Source organism: Amblyraja radiata, chromosome 8 (genome assembly GCF_010909765.2).
Source record: "Amblyraja radiata isolate CabotCenter1 chromosome 8, sAmbRad1.1.pri, whole genome shotgun sequence".
Taxonomy (NCBI): domain Eukaryota; kingdom Metazoa; phylum Chordata; class Chondrichthyes; order Rajiformes; family Rajidae; genus Amblyraja; species Amblyraja radiata.
In genome coordinates this window covers 71876036-71897214 of record NC_045963.1, presented here as the reverse complement: position 1 = coordinate 71897214, position 21179 = coordinate 71876036, and the positions used below count along the sequence as shown (strand labels likewise).

The 21179-nt window shown below is 48.7% G+C and overlaps 1 protein-coding gene across 1 annotated transcript; it reads left to right on the top strand.

The window, feature by feature from the left end:
• The first annotated feature begins 65 nt into the window (after positions 1-65).
• cd93 (CD93 molecule) lies at positions 66-17813 on the top strand. Its single transcript, XM_033026420.1, has 3 exons — positions 66-1917; positions 2068-2135; positions 14424-17813. The coding sequence occupies exons 1-3, from the start codon at positions 81-83 to the stop codon at positions 16083-16085; spliced, it is 3567 nt and encodes a 1188-aa protein (XP_032882311.1). The 5' UTR covers positions 66-80; the 3' UTR covers positions 16086-17813.
• The last annotated feature ends 3366 nt before the right edge of the window (positions 17814-21179 follow it).

Below are 21179 nucleotides of genomic sequence, written 5' to 3'. Positions count from 1 at the left end.
TGCCTGTCCCGCAGAGCTACTCCAGCTTTTTGTGTCTATCTTCGGTTTAAACCAGCATCTGGAGATCTTTGTTACACAAGATGCTGCTGCTGCTGCTGTTGTTGATGCTCGGTTCGTTGTCAGCCGTGGCTGGGAACCTGCCTCTGCCCTCTCACACGCTGTGCGTGGCCGATGCGTGTTACACGGCATACCTGCACAGGAAGACCTTCCACCCAGCCTCGGAAAGTTGCAAATACAACGGAGGCAATCTGGCCACCGTCAGGGACGCCGGCGAAGACGCGCTGATCCACCGACTCTTGTCCGGGTTCCCCGCCGGCCGGCGGGCGAAGAGTAGGTTCTGGCTGGGGCTCCAACTACCCCCGAGGCACTGCTACCAACACCACCGGCCGCTGAGAGGCTTCCAGTGGACGGCCGGGGGAGGGGAGACGGCTTATTCCAACTGGGCGAGGGAGCCTTTGAGCACTTGCACGGCGCACAGGTGCGTCCACCTAGTGAACAGCTCCAGCTCCGGCGGCGGCAACTACAAGTGGATGGACGGGTCCTGCAGCCACGCTATGGACGGTTACCTGTGCAAGTTCAGCTTCAGGGGTATGTGCCCGCGGGTGGAGCTGGGCGGCCCGGGCTCGGTCACCTACACCCCGCCGTTCAGGGCCGAGATCCTCTCCTCGCCTCTCATCCCCTTCGGTTCCCTGGCGGTCGTGTCGTGCGCCGTGGGCTCGCCTGCCCAGGTCTACATGCTGTGCGTGGAACTGGCGCCGCAGAGTTACGGCTGGTCGAAGAACGGCTCCTTCTGTCTCCCCGCTTCAGGCTGCGACCTGGACAACGGCGGGTGCGCTCAGACCTGCGTGAGAGGAGAAGGGGGAGACGGTGGTGGAGGTGGTGGGGCAGGAGGAGATAGCCACCGATGCCAGTGCAAGGCTGGGTACCAGCTGGAAGCCGACCAGCGCTCCTGTGAGCCGCGGGACCCGTGCAAGGGCCACCCGTGCCAGTTCCAGTGCGTGAGCCACCTGTTGGAGTACCAGTGCGTCTGCCCGCCGGGTTACCGGTTGGTGGGGGACGGGCGCAATTGCGAGGACACGGACGAGTGTCTGCGCCGACCTTGCGCCCAGCTCTGCCTCAACATCCCGGGGAGCTTTCGCTGCGACTGCGCCCGGGGCTACGCGCTGATCGGTGGCCGCTGCGTGGACCTGGACGAGTGCGCCGGCCGCCCCTGCCACCACACCTGCCTCAACACCGACGGTTCCTACCGGTGCCAGTGCAGAGCCGGCTACCGGCTCCAAGGAGGCGCTCACTCCTGCGCCGACATCGACGAGTGCGGGTCCAGCCCCTGCGATGGGACTTGCTCCAACACGATGGGCAGCTTCGAGTGTTCCTGCAGCCCGGGGAGCAAGCTGGGGCAAGACGGAGTGAGCTGTCTCCCGACGGACCGGGACACCACCCCCCACATCTTGGACACCACGGTGGGAGACTGGAGTCCCACAACACTCGCTCCTCTGGTGCTCCACGCTGTTGACTCGGCCACCGCTCGCCCTGGGACCTCCTCCGCTCAGCCAGAAGAAACCAGAGGTCGTCTCAGGCTCAGCAACTTGGCGGCGGAGACGCGTGGCCCGGACTTGTCCGCCGTTACTTCTCCCAGCTGGGACGGGGACGGGGACCAGGTCCAGGACCGCTCCCCCGGCCTGTCGTGGTTCCTGAGGGGCGCGCTGGTCTCTGTCGCCGTCCTCCTGCTAGTCCTGTGCGCGGTGGGGCTCACCCTGTGCCTTCGCCACCGGCTGCTCAAGAAGAAAGAGAGCAACGCCGGGGACTACTACAGCTGGGTTCAAGCGGCGGGGCAATCCAAATTCAGGGCTCCGTATGTCAAGTGCAGCCGCTCAAGGGACAACTACATCGAGATTGAAGCCAGTCAAACCGAAGTATAGACCAGAGAGGGGCCTGTTCAATAAACCAGAACCACCCATATGTGTTCACCTCCAGAGCTCGTATCTTGCACACCCGGCTGCATCTTCAGAAAGAAAGATAGGCAGGTCTATCCCAGACCTGACGAATTAACTGGCTCTCTCTCCACAGATGCTGCCCGGCCTGCTGAATATCTATCACACTTCCATGCCACGATACGATACGATGCCACCACACAGGTACAGGCCATTTGGCCCATCGAGACTACAGTGGCTCTCACAGCGCACCCATCTCCATATATTCTACTGTACCTCACATGCTTATCGACTTCCCATTCACCAATCACCCACCACAACAGGGCAAATTGCAGTAACATAGAAACATAGAAAATACGTGCAGGAGGAGGCCATTGGGCCCTTCGAGCCAGCACCGCCATTCATTGTGATCATGGCTGATCGTCCCCAATCAATAACCCGTGCCTGCCTTCTCCCCATATCCCTTGACTCCACTAGCCCCTAGAGCTCTATCTAACTCTCTCTTAAATCCATCCAGTGATGTGGCCTCCACTGCCCTCTGCGGCAGGGAATTCCATAAATTCACAGCTCTCTGGGAGAAAAAGTTTTTTCTCACCTCAGTCTTAAATGACCTCCCCTTTATTCTAAGACTGTGGCCCCTGGTTCTGGACTCGCCCAACATTGGGAACATTTTTCCTGCATCGAGCTTGTCCAATCTTTTTTTTTATCATTTTATATGTTTCTATAAGAACACCCCTCATCCTTCTAAACTCCAGTGAATACAAGCCTAGTCTTTTCAATCTTTCCTCATATGACAGTCCCACCATCCCAGGGATCAACCTCGTGAACCTATGCTGCACTGCCTCAATCACAAGGATGCCCTTCCTCAAATTAGGAGACCAAAACGAGTCATACAAAGTGGAAACAGGACCTTCGGCCCAACATGCCCACCCCGACCAACATGCCCCATCTACACTAGTCCCACCTGCCATGTAGCTGTCTAAATGTTTCTTAAACGTATGAATGTACCTGCCTCAACTACCTCCTCTGGCTGTTCATTCCATATACCTACCACCCTCTAAGTGCTTATGTATAGTGATACGTACTGAACTGTATACATCAATGAATTTCATTGCACCTTGGTACATGTGAGAAATAAAATAGCATAACCATACCATACTCTTTATGTAAAGGAATTGCCACAAAGGTTCCTAGTAAATCATACCCCCTCAGCTTATATCCTCTGGTTTTCGGTTCTCCTACTCTGTGTGAGAGACTGCATTTCCCCGATCTATCCCTCTTATTATTTTGTACATCTCTATAAGATCACCCCTCATCCTTCCATGTTCCAAGGAATAAAGTCCTAGCCAGCTCAACTTCTCCATATAGCTCAGGCCCTCGAGTCCAGGCAACATCCTCATAAATCTTTTCTGCACCCTTTCTAGCTTAATGTGGCCTTAACGCTAAACTACTCAAAATGTGGCCTTAACATTGTCTTGTGCAACTGTAACATGACTTTCCAACTTCAATGCTCAATAGACACAAAGTCTAACTCAGCGGGTCAGGCAACATATCTGGAGAAAAGGGATGGGTGATGTTTTGGGTCAGAACACTTCATCAGACTGAAAGTAGGGGGGGACTGAAGGAAGGAAAAGATCAGAACAAAGCAAGGCTGGCAACATATTGCCTTTTCTTAGAGTGAGTCAGAGTGATACAGCGTGGAAACAGGCCCTTCAGCCCAACTTGCTCACACTGGCCAACATGTCCCAGCTACACTAGTCCCATCTGTCAGCATTTGGTCCATATCTCTCCAAAGTACCTATCGAACTGCTTCTTAAATGTTGGGCTAGTCCCTGCCTCACTACCTCCTCTGATAGCCTCTTCCATACACCCAACACCCTTTGTGTGAAAATACAATTTTCTTACCTCCAGTTCCTTTCCTTATTTCAGCCTGAAGGTCCCAACCCAAAACATCACCCATCCTTTGCCTCCAGAGATGCTACCTGACCCACTGAGTTGCTCCATCACTTTGTGTCTATCTTTGATATATACTAGCATCTGCAGTTCCTTTCTACAGATTGTACACTCAATACACTGACTGATGAAAATCAATGTGCCAAAAGCCTTCTTGATCACCCTATCTATTTGTGATGCCATTTTCAAGGCAGTAGTTGATTAACTACACATATGTGTTTTGGGGTGTGAAGGACGTTCCCCCGCAGTCACAGGGAGAACATGCAAACTCCACAGAGGCAGCACATTTCTAGAAACACGCAACTTGCAATTGCAAATTAACCCCAAATCATTTTAATTGTGCCAACTATGGGAAGAGAGTACTTCTGCTTATTCTGTATCTTTTAGACCAGCAATAATCTATTTTAACTCAGTAGCAAATCACTGCAAGGGTTCTGGTAGGCCTCAACTCATTATCACCTATCCCACAGCCAACAATGGACCATTGTGTGCTCCACTTTTCTTTGTTTATCAGTGCTTTCTGCACATCTTTCATTTATTTGTCTTAAGAGGTGCCTGAAGAAGGGGCTTGACCCGAAACATTGCCTATTACTTTTCTCTTGGGATGCTGCCTGATGCGCTGAGTTGCTCCAGCTTTTTGTCTCTATCTGCAAAGAGCAACATTGGTTTTGTGAAATATTCATTTGTGGGGCAAATGACACTGGCTCGAACCCTTGTGCGGAATTCTGATGTTCTTGAGAAACCATACAAAATCTTGATATGTTATAAATCAGAATTGTTGTTTTAGGTAAAAAATAAATAAAAGCCCATGATAGGAGTATTAAAATATGGTCATCATCAATGAACGGTGGGTGGAAATGTGTTATTGGTTTAATCAATCAAACAGCAAAGATATCACCATCAACTCAAGTAAAACACTATCGGTCTGCACCTTAATACCATGTAGAGATGAACTGGTGGTCTGAAGAAGGGATCAACCTGAAATATCATCCATCCTTTGTCTCCAGAGATGCTGCCAGACCCGCTGAGTTACTCCAGCACTTTGTGTTCATGCACCTTAATACCTGCAGGCTAAATAAAAAATGACCTTCCTTTTATTGTTCCTTATCGCTTCCTTGTAATGTAGAGCAGAGCGGCTAAGGTCTAAAGAGTCATAGAGCTATAGACTGCAGAAACAGGCCCATCAGCCCATCAAGTCCATACTAATCCCATGCTAATGCCATTTTTCTGCCCGGCCATATTCCTTTACTCCCTTTCAAATTCAATATAGTTATTTTTCGGAGAGGAAAATTGGAACCTCCTATTTCCCTCGGTAACCACCAAAACGAGGCAGCAAAAATTAAGTCCTGACTTCTTGTAAATATTTTCACCAAGAGCAGAAAGATAAACTGTACACATTGCTCCAAAGGGTGGATCCCTGCTTGATGGGAAATAAACTATCCTTGGAAATGCAATGACAACAATAAGGTAATAATTACAGCTGTCTGCTTTGTACTTTATCATGAGGTTTGCTTCGGCAGGCTGCTAGCATTACTCAGGAAAGGAGCCCAAGTCTATTATAATATTCTTTAAATAAATAGATACAAAGTGCTGAAGAATCTTAGCCGGGTCAGGCAGCATCTCTGGAGAACATGGACAGGTGACATTTTGGGTCTGGACCCTTCTTCAGACTGAAGTTTTCCTCCTCTCTGCAATGAAAGGGGAGTTCTTTGAAACCCTCGTTCACTGTTCCCCTCCGCCGCTCCCCTGCACTTTAACTGTGCAATCATCTGCCTATACATTAACCTTCACTTGTATCAACCGACTACCTGCCAGGCTTTGTCTTCCAGCTTTCTTTCTGCCCCTCACCACTCCTGTAATCAGTCTGAAGAAGGGTCCCAGCCTGAAACGTTACCTGTCCATGGACACAAAATGCTGGAGTAACTCAACGGCAGGCAACATCTCTGGAGAAAAGGAATAGGTGACATTTTGCGTTGCGACCCTTCTTCAGAGTGAGAGTCAGGGGAGCGGGGAACTAGAGGTATGAAAAGATACAGAACAAATCAGAGCCTGCACTGATGAGTAAGGAAAGGTGGAGCCCACAATGGTCCATTGTTGGCGATGGAAGAGGACGACTAGGGCGGGGGAGTGATGGAGAGAGAAGGATTGCAAGGGTTATTTGAAATACCTGTCCATATTCTCCAGTGATGCTGCCTGACCTGCTGAGTTACTCCAGCACTTTGTGCCTCTTTTGTAAACCAGCATCTGCAGTTCTCTGTTTCTCTATTATAAAGCTGATGGATTGAAAAATGCAGGAAGAATGTGTTGTTTTTTTTAATGAGTGAGCCTGTGGGCATACTTGTGAAAACTTTTAACATGGAAAATGTAAATGTTCTCAACGGGGTTGCTGGTGATAAGCGCAAATAACAAAAATGTGTAGGTTTTCTCGGTACGTTGCTGTAATTATATTTTTTAATAAAAGATTACTTAATCTGCCTTCACCTCATATTCTACTTTGATTTCAGACGAGATATAGAATGAATAAACGCAAAAAGGCTGACATTACAAACACTGTATTCCCACAGAGTGTAGATATCAAGGAATTGCCTGGAAACCTACAGCAGGTTGTTTTGTGAAACGGTTTAATGTGAAGTTACAGACCAGACCTGCAGGTTTGATTCCTGGTTTGTGTTGAGATAATTGATTTCGACTGGTGTAGCTGTTACAATAGTTCTCATCAATAGTGGGAAATGGAAGAGGAAGGTGGAGCATGCGCCCACACAGTTTGCTAAAGAATTTCATTGCACCGTCCGGGACATATGACAATAAAACACTCTTGACTCTTGGATCACTATTGAGTAACGTCTGATGAAAAGAAAATTTAATCATTCCAACTTAAGGATGAGACTAAATTCATATCAGCACATCTGCTATTCAAATCTACTCATCAGAAAATGTCACGATCTTACAAACCAAGGTGAACAAGGACTTCTCCAATCTTAGGTAACCTCTAACAACCTCTATATCCCCCACACCCCTCTTTCTTCCCACCCCCTCCCCTGTGCCCCACCTAGACTCACACCAATTTCCACCTTCCCCCCTTCCACCTCCATCCCATCCTCTGGCTTCACGATTCGCAACTCTTTCGCAGTCTCGTACTTACTTTTTCATTGCTGGCCTTTGTCCAATATCTGCCCATCAAACCCACCCTCTCACCTGCGTTCACCTATTACATGCCACGCTTTGTCCTACTCCTCCTCTCTTCTAACTTTCTCCCCCCCCCCCCCGCGCAGAATCAGTCTGAAAAAGGGTCCTGACCCAAAACGTCACCTATTCATATTCTCCTGGGTTGCTGCCTGACCTGCTGAGTTTCTCCAGCGCTTGTGACTTTTTTTGTCAACCAGCATCTGCAGTTCCTTTTGTAGGAAGGAACTGCAGATGCTGGTTTACACCGAAGGTAGACACAAAATGCTGGAGAAACTCAGCGGGACAGGCAGCATCTCTGGAGAAAAGGAATGGGTGACATTTTGGGTCGAGACCCTTCTTTATCAGTCTGAGACCCGGGTTTGATCCCAATTACTTGTACTGCCTGTATGGCGTTTGCACATTCTCCCCATGACTTCCTGGGTTTTCTCCGAGATCTTCAGTTTCCTCCCACATTCCGGAGATGTATAGGTTTGTAGGTTAATTGTCTTGATAGACTGTTCCTGGTGTGTGTTGAGTACTGTCAATGTGCAGGTAAAGCCGAAGGGCCTGTGTCCACACTGTATCTCTAAAATTAAAACTAAACGAAATGTTTTTCACTGTACCTCAGTACACGTGACAATAAACTAAACTGTGCTGTCGACAGCCCCGGAAGGAGAAGTACCCTGGTTCCCAAAGACAGGACAATTATCCAAAGTCTTTCCATAGACAAGTGACTCCAGTACTTTGTGTCTTTTTTGTTTACATTAAAATGTGGATATATTTGGAAGATGGTACTTGTTGAATGGGGCCACACAAACAGTGAGGAACCTGCTTGTGATGCCCGGATCCTCAGCAATGAAGAGTTTTAATATTCACTGCGCTAGTGTCCAAGCCCTTTGCTGGCGCGACAGACCGACTTAAGAACATCCTCGAGAGGAAAGGTGAACAGCCGGATGTAGTTGTGCATGTAGATACAAATGATGTGGGTAAGAAGAGGAAGGAGGTTCTGCAACGTGAGTACAGAGAACTAGGTAGGAGGCTGAATGGGTGACATTTGGGCTAGTGGAGGATGGAGTTAAAGGGAAAGGGTTTCTTAAATGTGTGAGCGTAGAGACAGAGGGGTGTAAAATGAGGGTAGAAGCAATAGGTAGCAAGGTGAAAAGTAAAAGTGGCAGGGCAAAAATCAAAAAGGGCCACTTTTCAACAAAATTGTATAAGGGGTAAGAGTGTTGTAAAAACAAGCCTGAAGGCTTTGTGTCTCAATGCAAGGAGCATTCGTAATAAGGTGGATGAGTTGAATGTGCGGATAGCTATTAATGACTATGATATAGTTGGGATCACGGAGACATGGCTCCAGGGTGACCAAGGCTGGGAGCTGAACATCCAGGGATATTCAATATTCAGGAGGGATAGAGAGAAAGGAAAAGGAGGTGGGGTAGCGTTGCTGATTAGAGAGGTGATTAACGCAATGGAAAGGAAGGACATTAGTTTGCAGGATGTGGAATCGGTATGGGTAGAGCTGCGAAACACTAAGGGGCAGAAAACGCTGGTGGGTGTTGTGTACAGGCCACCTAACAGTAGTAGTGAAGTTGGAGATGGTATCAAACAGGAAATTAGAAATGCGTGCGACAAAGGCAAAACCGTTATAATGGGTGACTTCAATCTACATATAGATTGGGTGAATCAAATTGGCAGGGGTGCTGAGGAAGAGGATTTTTTGGAATGTATGCGGGATAGTTATCTAAATCAACATGTAGAGGAACCAACGAGAGAGCAGGCTGGGTATTGAGTAATGAGGAAGGGTTATTATATGAAGACTGGGTATTGAGTAATGAGGAAGGGTTAGTTAGCAGTCTTGTTGTACGTGCCCCCTTGGGCAAGAGTGACCATAATATGGTTGAGTTCTTCATTAGGATGGAGAGTGACATTGTTAATTCAGAAACAATGGTTCTGAACTTAAAGAAAGGTAACTTTGAGGGTATGAGACGTGAATTGGCCAAGATTGACTGGCAATTAATTCTAAAAGGGTTGACGGTGGATATGCAATGGAAGACATTTAAAGACTGCATGGATGAACTACAAAAATTGTTCATCCCAGTTTGGCAAAAGAAGAAATCAGGGAAGGTAGTGCATCCGTGGATAACAAGGGAAATCAGGGATAGTATCAAAGCGAAGGATGATGCGTACAAATTAGCCAGAAAAAGCAGCATACCGGAGGACTGGGAGAAATTCAGAGACCAGCAGAGGAGGACAAAGGGCTTAATTAGGAAAGGAAAAATAGATTATGAAAGAAAACTGGCAGGGAACATAAAAACTGACTGCAAAAGTTTTTATAGATATGTGAAAAGAAAGAGATTAGTTAAAACAAATGTAGGTCCCTTGCAGTCAGAAACAGGTGAGTTGATCATGGGGAACAAGGATATGGCGGACCAATTGAATAACTACTTTGGTTCCGTCTTCACTAAGGAAGACATAAATAATCTGCCGGAAATAGCAGGGGACCGCGGGTCAAAGGAGTTGGAGGAATTGAGTGAAATCCAGGTTAGCCGGGAAGTGGTGTTGGGTAAATTAAATGGATTAAAGGCCGATAAATCCCCAGGGCCAGATAGGCTGCATTCCAGAGTACTTAAGGAAGTAGCTCCAGAAATAGTGGATGCATTAGTAATAATCTTTCAAAACTCTTTAGATTCTGGAGTAGTTCCTGAGGATTGGCGGGTAGCAAACGTAACCCCACTTTTTAAGAAGGGAGGGAGAGAGAAAACGGAGAATTACAGACCAGTTAGTCTAACATCGGTAGTGGGGAAACTGCTAGAGTCAGTTATTAAAAATGGGATAGCAGCACATTTGGAAAGTGGTGAAATCATTGGACAAAGTCAGCATGGATTTACAAAAGGTAAATCATGTCTGACGAATCTTATAGAATTTTTCGAGGATGTAACTAGTAGCGTGGATAGGGGAGAACCAGTGGATGTGGTGTATCTGGACTTCCAGAAGGCTTTCGACAAGGTCCCACATAAGAGATTAGTTTACAAACTTAAAGCACATGGCATTGGGGGTTCAGTATTGATGTGGATAGAGAACTGGCTGGCAAACAGGAAGCAAAGAGTAGGAGTAAACGGGTCCTTTTCACAATGGCAGGCAGTGACTAGTGGGGTACCGCAAGGCTCAGTGCTGGGACCCCAGCTATTTACAATATATATTAATGATCTGGATGAGGGAATTGAAGGCAATATCTCCAAGTTTGCGGATGACACTAAGCTGGGGGGCAGTGTTAGCTGTGAGGAGGATGCTAGGAGACTGCAAGGTGACTTGGATAGGCTGGGTGAGTGGGCAAATGTTTGGCAGATGCAGTATAATGTGGATAAATGTGAGTTTATCCATTTTGGTGGCAAAAACAGGAAAGCAGACTATTATCTAAATGGTGGCCGACTAGGAAAAGGGGAGATGCAGCGAGACCTGGGTGTCATGGTACACCAGTCATTGAAAGTGGGCATGCAGGTGCAGCAGGCAGTGAAGAAAGCGAATGGTATGTTAGCTTTCATAGCAAAAGGATTTGAGTACAGGAGCAGGGAGGTTCTACTGCAGTTGTACAGGGTCTTGGTGAGACCACACCTGGAGTATTGCGTACAGTTTTGGTCTCCAAATCTGAGGAAGGACATTATTGCCATAGAGGGAGTGCAGAGAAGGTTCACCAGACTGATTCCTGGGATGTCAGGACTGTCTTATGAAGAAAGACTGGATAGACTTGGTTTATACTCTCTAGAATTTAGGAGATTGAGAGGGGATCTTATAGAAACTTACAAAATTCTTAAGCGGTTGGACAGGCTAGATGCAGGAAGATTGCTCCCGATGTTGGGGAAGTCCAGGACAAGGGGTCACAGCTTAAGGATAAGGGGGAAATCATTTAAAACCGAGATGAGAAGAACTTTTTTCACACAGAGAGTGGTGAATCTCTGGAACTCCCTGCCACAGAGGGTAGTCGAGGCCAGTTCATTGGCTATATTTAAGAGGGAGTTAGATGTGGCCCTTGTGGCTAAGGGGATCAGAGGGTATGGAGAGAAGGCAGGTACGGGATACTGAGTTGGATGATCAGCCATGATCATATTGAATGGCGGTGCAGGCTCGAAGGGCCGAATGGCCTACTCCTGCACCTAATTTCTATGTTTCTATGTTTCTATGAATAGCAGGACTTCTAGGCTTTTATCACTGGGTTACTTCCAGTGCCTTGTGCTATTGAGGGTAGGAACAGGGAGATAGGGGATCTTAATATGTGGATGAGGAGCTGGTGCAGGGGGCAGGGATTTAGATTTCTAATTCACTGGAATCTCTTCTGGGGCAGAGGTGACCTGTACAAAAGGGGCGGGTGCACCTTAATTGTGGGGGGGGGGGGGGGGGGGGGGGTGTGGAGTCAACAACGTAGAAGCATATGTGAGTTAACGGGAAAGAGAGTGTAGGAAAGGACACGTTTAAACTAACAGGGCAGGGGGATGATTTGGAGAAAAAAAAGAGGTGCCCGCTTCTCCGGGCCCAGGGCTGTGGTGTCATCCCGCCCGGCCCATCGCCTCCATCCGCGGCGTCAGAGCCTCGCCCGGCATCCAGGGAGCGGGTCCGGAGAGACCGTTCTCCCGTCGCCGGGCAGGAGCGGGAACCACTGAATCTGAACCCAGTCTGAACCCAGGGGTGAAGGAGAGGGAGGGAAAGCAAGGGTTACTTGAAGTTAGAGAAACCAAATTCATACCACTGGGCTGTAAGCTGCCCAAGTAAAATATAAGATGCTGTTCCTCCAATTTGCATTTAGCCTCACTCTGACAACGGAGGAGACCTAGGTCAGAAAGGTCTGTGTGGGAATGGGAAGGAGAATTAAAGTGTTTAGCAACCGGGAGATCAGGTAGGGTTCAGACGGACTGAGCGAAGGTGTTCAGCGAAACGTTCGCCCAGTCTAAGTTTGGTCTCGCTGTTGTATACAAGTCCACATCTTGAACATCTCACTGAAGTCTCAGTCCTAGTGAACCTCAAGTAGGAAACAAAAGCGCCTGAAAACACAATGCGTGTGACATTCTGTCAACCCATCTTACTGACCTTTCTCTCCTGGGCCTCCTCCATTGTCAGAAATTTTACCGACTGTATGCCTCGTTGTCCTCTTACCCTGCTAACAATGAACCATTCTACATTTCAAGTTACTTTTTATCTAAGGGCACTCCCATGGGTCCCCAGCTATGCCTGCCTCTTGGTTGAACAATCATATAACCATATAACAATTACAGCACGGAAACAGGCCATCTCGGCCCTACAAGTCCGTGCCGAACAATTATTTTCCCTTAGTCCCACCTGCATGCACTCATACCATAACCCTCCATTCCCTTCTCATCCATATGCCTATCCAATTTATTTTTAAATGATACCAACGAACCTGCCTCCACCACTCCCACTGGAAGCTCATTCCACACCGCTACCACTCTCTGAGTAAAGAAGTTCCCCCTCATGTTACCCCTAAACTTCTGTCCCTTAATTCTGACGTCATGTCCTCTTGTTTGAATCTTCCCTATTCTCAAAGGAAAAAGCTTGTCCACATCAACTCTGTCTATCCCTCTCATCATTTTAAAGACCTCTATCAAGTCCCCCCTTAACCTTCTGCGCTCCAGAGAATAAAGACCTAACTTATTCAACCTTTCTCTGTAACTTAGTTGTTGAAACCCAGGCAACATTCTAGTAAATCTCCTCTGTACTCTCTCTATTTTGTTGACATCCTTCCTATAATTGGGCGACCAAAATTGTACACCATACTCCAGATTTGGTCTCACCAACGCCTTGTACAATTTTAACATTACATCCCAGCTTCTATACTCAATGCTCTGATTTATAAAGGCTAGCAGACCAAAAGATTTCTTTACCACCCTGTCTATATGAGATTCCACCTTTAAGGAACTATGCACGGTTATTCCCAGATCCCTCTGTTCAACTGTATTCTTCAATTCCCTACCATTTACCATGTACGTCCTATTTTGATTTGTCCTGCCAAGGTGTAGCACCTCACATTTATCAGCATTAAACTCCATCTGCCATCTTTCAGAAATCGTTGAACAATCCCTGTTCCAGGCGTACACTGGCCCTATCCCCGAACTCTATCTCCGTTACATTGACATCTGCTTCGGTGCTACTTCCTGCACCCATGCGAGGACTCATTTAACCACCTTCCACATTTCCTTATTCACATCTGAGTTGATCTCTCGTTTTCACACCTTACACTCCCCTATCTCTATACTACCTCCACCCCACCCCACCCCCGCCCTGACTCTCAGTCTGAAGAAGGGTCTCGACCCAAAATGTCACGAATCCCTTCTCTCCAGAGATACTGCCTGCCCTGCTGAGTTACTTACAGCCCTGTCCCACTTACAGCCCTGTTCATTCTATGTTTCTATTCCAAGAGCTCTCCCGAGTTAAAAAAATAATCAAACTCGTGGTAAGCACGGAGAATGAACGTAGCGGGTACGTCGGAGCTCGGGGACGTCTCTTAGCGCTAACGGCAGGTACTCGGGGAGACTCGCTAACGACAGGTACACGGGAAGACTCGCTAACGGCAGGTAAGCACGGGAAGAGTCGTGAAGATTTTTCAACATGATGAGTGCCGAGGATGTGGCCATTACCGTAAATCTCCGAATTCGAATAATAATAATAATGTTTTGTTTATAGGGACAGTGCATATTAATGAATATTTGCATGTAAATATGCGAGATTGTAGCCAATCAGTAGCTAATTTCCGTCTCTAGTCCCAGGCAAAGGTAGGTGAAGTGTCTTGCCCAAGGACACAACGACAGTACACACTCCAAGCAGGATTCGAACCGGTCACCGAATCAGGGCAAACTCGGGAAAAGTCTTGGAATGAACTCGTACCGTGGGACAGGGGTTTTACCCCAGCATTTTGTGTCTATCATCAGAGCTAAGAGCTCTTGTTCGAGATTACAGCGCCTCCTTCCCCTTCCTCCCGGAGTTACGATGTTCCAACTTGAATCGTGCCATGAGTACGTGACCCAGAGTGACCGGCGTTACCAAGTTAAGGAAACACCTCTATAATCTTCCGGCAATGCGCGTCCGCCTTCGCGAAAGGGGGATTAAAAAGTTAGAGGCAGCAACTTCTGGTGTCTCCTTGCACAGTTGCAGGAATCCGCTCGAAAGGGCGTGAGGCATTTGGCAGGGAAACGGCAAACCACTCAAATCCCTTGCATCACAGACCCAACCTATTTACGAACTTCCTTCCTTGTGCAGCCGAGAGGCCAAGTGTATTTAAATCTGAGCTTCAGGGAGAAATCGGGACCAGAGAGGAAAGGGGGGGCTTCGGAGCGGACCAAGCCTGAAGGGACAGACACAGAGAGTTAGAGAGAGAGAGAGAGAGAGAAGATGATTGTGGCTTGGGTCGCCCTTTGCGCTTTGGCGTCCACGGCGCTTTCTGAATCGCAGGACGAGGAAGAGCCGACGCCGGCCATCTGTGTGGACGGTTTCTGCTACACTTTGCGGAGGGAGCACAGGAAGTTTAACATGGCCCGGAGCGCCTGCAAGAAGGACGGGGGAGATGCGGTGACCGTGCGGACCACGGTGGCGGCCGAGGCCGTCTCGGCGCTGCTGCAGGCGGCCGGCGCTCAGTCCAACTCCAGCTACTGGCTGGGTCTGCAACTCCACCACAAGACGTGCCCCGACAACGGCAGCCTCTTGCGGGGCTACCGCTGGGTGGACGGGGACAGCGACACGACCCACTACACCAACTGGGCTCCGGCGACGGGCTCCACCTGCGGACCCCGCTGCGTGGTGGTCTCCAGCGACGAGCTGTGGCTGGAGCGGCAGTGCAACGTGAAGACGGACGGGGTGCTGTGCGAGTACCGCTACAACGGCAGCTGCCCCAGCCTGGCCAACCGCACCGCCGTCTACCACCTGCCCTTCGGCCCGCAGGGCTCGGACTTCTCCGCGCTGCCCCCTGGCACCGTGGCCCTGGTCAGCCCGGGCGAGGAGCCGCTGAGATGCAACGAAAGTCGGGACTGGCTGCCCGTGGGCACGGCTCCTTGGCAATGCCGGGCGGGGAACGGGGGTTGCCAGCACGTTTGCCGCGACGGGCCGCCGCCGGCTTGCAGCTGCCACCCGGGGTACCGGTTGGAGGGGGACCAGCGGAGCTGCAGCGAGATAAGCCCGTGCGATGGGGTGAGGTGCGATCATGGCTGCAAGGTGCAGGGCGGCTCGCCGCTCTGCGTCTGCGATGCCGGCTACCAGCTGGACTCCGACCACAAGGGCTGTTTGGACGTGGACGAGTGTCTGCGGCATCCCTGCGAAGAGAGGAGGTGCAATAACACATTGGGTAGCTACACATGCAGCTGCTCCAGCGGCTACCGGCTGGTCGCGGACGGCAAATGCGAGGACATCAACGAGTGCAAGGAACACATGCCGTGCCAGCTCGGCAATTGCGGCAACACGCCGGGAAGTTTCACTTGCTCCTGCTCGCGCGGCTTCCAGGCTGATCCCGCGGACCACACCAAGTGCGTCTTCTATTGCAAATCCAAGGAGTGCCCGGCCCAATGCATCGGTATCCACTGTCACTGCCCGCCCGATTACATTTTCAACGACGACGCGAAGACCTGCCACAGCTACGAGGACAACGTAGCTCAATTCTACCCCTGCATCCCCACCTCCAGCGGCTCCAAGTGCCAATGCGAGGACGGCTACCAATCGTCTGAAGACGGGGCCACATGCGAGGCGGAAGAAAGCTCCGGCTCTCCCCCGCCTGACGGCCCCATTGCCACCGACGAGCCAAAGGGCCTGGCCAGAGCCGGCTTGTCCTTGGCGGTCGTCCTCGGCAGCCTGTTCGCCATCGCCGTGTTGACTTTGATCTTCGCCGGGGTGGGACACCACCTGCTCAAGAAAAGGGGCAATTGGCAGACGTCCACCAAGTACAAGGCGACCAGCTTGGAGCAAGACGTGAATCTCAGCCAGGTCACCACTGGCGACGATCAGAAACTGCGGTACACCAACGACATTTGCAACGCGGGGACCTGAGGCCAGGTGTGGAGACGAGACTGTTCAGACCAACTCGACAGAACGGGAGAGGGGAGGGGGGGAGGGGGGTGGCAGTCTGGTGGGATTGAGGGGTAAATCCATCAATGGGCGTTGCGACCCCGCGGCTGGGAGCAGTAATGGTGTGAGCGCGAATCCCATCTCTCAACTCCACTCTGTTCCCAATGCATCCCATTCCCATTGCCACTCCACAAGTTCCCCAACCCACAGGGCGCTATTTCTTTTAGCCTGATGCCAAACCTAAAGCTCGTACTCGAGCTTTGCTGATGGTCCGGCGATGCAGCCATCCATGCAAAGCTGACTGTTAATGGAAAGCTCCCGCACACGATACATTCGTCTTGGATATTCCTTAGCCATGATCCGTTCACCCAGGTAGAAACCAATTTTTTTTAGTAAACGATAGGTTGCTCCGAGGATAAGTATATATATTTTTCAGCAAAAAATGTGAAAGCCAAATTCCAAAGTTCGCGATGACTACATCTATCGATTAGGTGATGTTTATTTAAGCAATTGTTCCGTTTTATTTTTTTTTAGTCTGGAGACACAGCGCGGAAACAGGCCCTTCAGCCCACCCCGTCGACCAGCGATCGCCCCGTACACTAGTACTCTCCCACTAAGAATAATTTGCAATCTTTACTGAAGCCACTACAAACCCGCACGTTCAACTTGGGAGTGTGGGAGGAAACCGGAGCACACGGGGAAAGCCCACGCGGTTCACGGGGAGAACGGACAAACTCCGTACAGACAGCATCCGTGGTCAGGATCCAACCCGGGTCTCTGGCGCTGTTCAAGGCGGCAACTCAGCCGCTACGCCACAATTGTGAAGGACCGCGTTTTGTTTTGAGATCTATGTAAATTGTGTTGGGGTGGGGGGGATGGGGGAATCTGGGATAACGTTATCAGTGTTTTCCGTGATAACAATGTTATTTGTGGATCCGACGCCGAGACTTTGAAAACTATCATTCTTTAAAGGTTGCTAAACACTTTAACTCCCCCTCCCATTCCCACACTGACCTTTCTGGCCTGGGCCTCCTCCATTGTCAGAGTGAGGCCCAGCGCAAATTGGAGGGCAGTTTACACCCCAGCGGTATGTCTATTGACTTCTCTAACTTCAAGTAACCTTTGACTTCCCCCTCTCTCTCTCCCACGTCCCAGTTCTCCTTCTAGTCTGACTATCCTCATTTACATTTTATCTCTGTTTGCTTTGTTGTTACCTGCTCCTCGCTATAACATGATCCATTCAACATTTCCCTTTGAGCTCCGTCCTCTTTGTCCCGTTTTCACGCCTTACATTTCCTGATCTCTGTATCTCCCTCTCCCTTGATTCAGTCTGAAGAAGGGTCTCGGCCGGAAACATCAACCATTTCTTCTCTCCAGAGATGCTGCCTGTCCCGCTGTGATACTCCAGCATTTTATGTCTATCTAATGTTAAAAGGAAATCACGCCCTATCACTCCAATATGAATTAGCAACATATCAATGAGTTGTACATCTAGATGTTGACCCAGAGTATGCACAATTATTTGGGGCTGGGGGAATCGAGATGGGGAACTTGTTCATTAATATTTATTATATATATATTTTGAAATATCTGTATAATCACTTTTTAAACCAGTTTTACATATTTACATGAACTGTAAAAAAAACATGACTATGGCGTTCATTATTGCATACATTTTTAAAATAAACATTTGGAATTATTTCTTTAAAAGAACCTCTTCTTTCTTTTTTGTTGCAAAGGCAGAATATTGTGAGTTGGCCAAATATTAGTTGAAAGTTGACATCTTGTCAGCCACATTGTGTCTGGAATGATTTGGTGTTTATTTATTAGGCCATACCAGTTAACCCCATGAAGTGTGTCGGAAGGCGCTGCAGATGCTGGTTTATATCAATGGTAGGCACAAACTGCTGGAGTAAAAACTCAGCAGGTCAGGTGCCATCTCCGGAAAAAAAGAATAGGCGACGTTTCGGATCGGAAACCTTCTTCAGACTGAAAGATAGAGAAGACCAGAATAAACCTGGGCCGGCAACAGATGACCTCAGGAAGGGTGGAGTCCATAATGGGCCATTGTTGGCTGGGGAAGATGTGCAAACGACTGGGACATAAGGATGCGAACAGTGGAACTAGCAGGATGGCTAGGGAGGGATAGAGGGGAGGGAGGGAGTGCAAGGGTTACTTGAAGTTAGAGAAACCAACGTTCATACCACTGGGTAGACAAAAATGCTGGAGAAACTCAGCGGGTGAGGCAGCATCTATGGAGCGAAGGAATAGGTGACATTTTGGGTCGAAACACTTCTTCAAGGGTTTCGACCCGAAACTTTGCCTATTTCCTTCGATCCATAGATGCTGCCTCACCCCCTCACCCGCTGAGATTCTCCAGCACCTTTGTCTACCTTCGATTTTCCAGCATCTGCAGTTCCATCCTAAACACTTCATACTACTGGGTTGGAAAATGCCTGAACAAACAGTGAAGGAAGGAACTGCAGATGCTGGTTTACATAGAAACATAGAAACATAGAAAATAGGTGCAGGAGTAGGCCATTCGGCCCATCGAGCCTGCACCGCCATTCAATATGATCATGGCTGATCATCCAACTCAGTATCCTGTACCTGCCTTCTCTCCATACCCCCTGATCCCTTTAGCCACAAGGGCCACATCTAATTCCCTCTTAAATATAGCCAATTAACTGGCCACAACTACCTTCTGTGGCAGAGAATTCCACAGATTCACCACTCTCTGTGTGAAAAATGTTTTTTTCATCTCGGTCCCAAAAGATTTCCCCCTTATCCTTAAACTGTGACCCCTTGTTCTGGACTTCCCCAACATCGGGAACAATCTCCCTGCATCTAGCCTGTCCAACCCCTTAAGAATTTTGTAAGTTTCTATAAGATCCCCCCTCAAATCTTCTAAATTCTCGAAATTACACAGAAGCTGGACGCAAAATGCTGGAGTAACTCAGCGGGACAGGCAGCATCTCTGGATAGAAGGAATGGGTGATGTTGCGGGTCGAGACCCATCTTCAGACTTAGCCTTCCTTTGCCCATTCCTTCTATCCAGAGATGCTGCCTGTCCCGCTGTTACAGTACTTCCGCATTTTGTGTCTATCTTCAACTGAAAAGTGAGGTGCTGTGCCTCCAATCTGTGTGCGGCATCACTCTGACAATGGAGCAGGCCAGATAGATACAAAATGCTGGAGTAACTCAGTGGGTTAGGTAGCATCTCTGGAGAAATGGAATAGTTAGCGTTTCGGATAGGCACAAAATGCAGGCAAAATGCTGATAGGCACAAAAAGTAGCTCAGCTTCAGTAACCACGTGAAGTGCCTGAGGTCACACAAAAGCAGCCGATGGAAAACTGGAGGAATTAATATAACAGGAAGCCAAAACTAAAACAAAATATTTTTTGAAAAAGTGATGTTAAAGTGGAATTTTAAGTAAAACCCATGGATCTTGCGATGGAATGAAGACATTGAACAATTGCTGCAAGTAAGACTAAAATAAGAAACAAAGAACTGCAGATGCTATTTATTACACAAAACGACACAAGGTGCTGGATTCATCAGCCGGTCAGGCAGCATCTCGGGGGAACAAGGGTGGGTGATGTGTTGGGTCGGGACCCTTCTTCAGACTACTACAATCAGATTGAAGAAGGGTCTCCACCACTTATCCATGTTCTCCAGAGATGCTGCCTGACCTGCTCAGTTAGTCCAGCACTTTATGTGTCCTGTTGAAGGCTAAAATAAGCATTGGCCTTTGCTTAGCTCCTGGCCTGAGATCAAGTGCTTTTGAGCTGATGAAACACATTTGAAATGCGATCGCTGGCCTGGTATAAGTAATACCGACATGTCTCACAAGGTCATAAGGAAGAGGAGTAGAATTTGGCCATTCGGCCCATCAAGACTACTCCGCCATTCAATCATGGCTGATCTATCTCTCCCTCCAAACCCCATTCTCCTGCCTTCTCCCCATAACCTCTGACACCCATACTAATCAAGAATATATCTGTCTCTGTCTTCGAAATATCCACTGACTTGGCCTCCACAACTTTCTGTGGGAAAGAATTCCACAGATTCACTATCCTCTGATTAAAGAAGTATTGGAGTTTCTTAATAGGTCAAGCAGCACCTCTGGAGTACATGGAGGGGTGGCTTTTTGGGGCTGGTCCCTCCGAATGATTGGAGTAGGGGGAGATATTGGAAGTGAAGATTGGACAAAGCTTTTTGTCATTTCATCTCTGGCCTTTGTCCAACCATCGACCGCTCATACTCCCCTCACCTGTGTCCACTTATCGCTTGCCAGGCTTTGTGCCACCTCCATTTCTCTTCCAGCTACTACAATCAGTCTAAGCAAGGTCCCAATCCGAAACGCCGCCTATCCATGTTCTCCAGAGATGTCGCCTGACCCGTTCAGTTACTCCAATGCTCTGTATCTCATTTGTAAACCAGCAGCTGCAGTTCCTTGTGGCTATCTTCATTTCACTGCTGACAACTGGTCACTGTTTATATCAGAGTGAGGTTTAACTTGCGAATCTCAATCTTGGCAGTGGTGCGTTTTTAGCTGCAGTTCAATGTGGGACACACGTGCTTTTGAGTCAGAAGACACTTGGATACCAAGAGCTACCCTGGAGGTTCGTGTTCTTATTCGAGCATCGAACAGCATAACATAGGAATAGGCCCTTTGGCCTACAACGACTGAAGACTGATAAACTAATCTTCTCTGCCTGCATGTGATCCATTCCCCTCCACTGCCTGAATATCCACGCACCGATCTAAAAGCCTCATAAATGCCGCTATCATATCTGCCTCCACCACCCTCCCTGGCAGCGTGTTCCCGGCACCTAAAACACTTGTTGGAAAAAAGATTGCTCTGCACATCTCATTTCAACTGCTCCTCTCACCTTACAGCAGTGCCCAGCATATTCTAGGCTATCCCACACAGTTTGGAGGAAGTGTCTACTTGTCACAGACGGCTGTGGAGGCCAAGTCAATGGATATTTGTACGGTGGAGATGAACACATTCTTGATTAGTCAGGGTGTCAGGGGTTATGGGGCAAAGGCAGGAGAATGGGGTTAAGAGG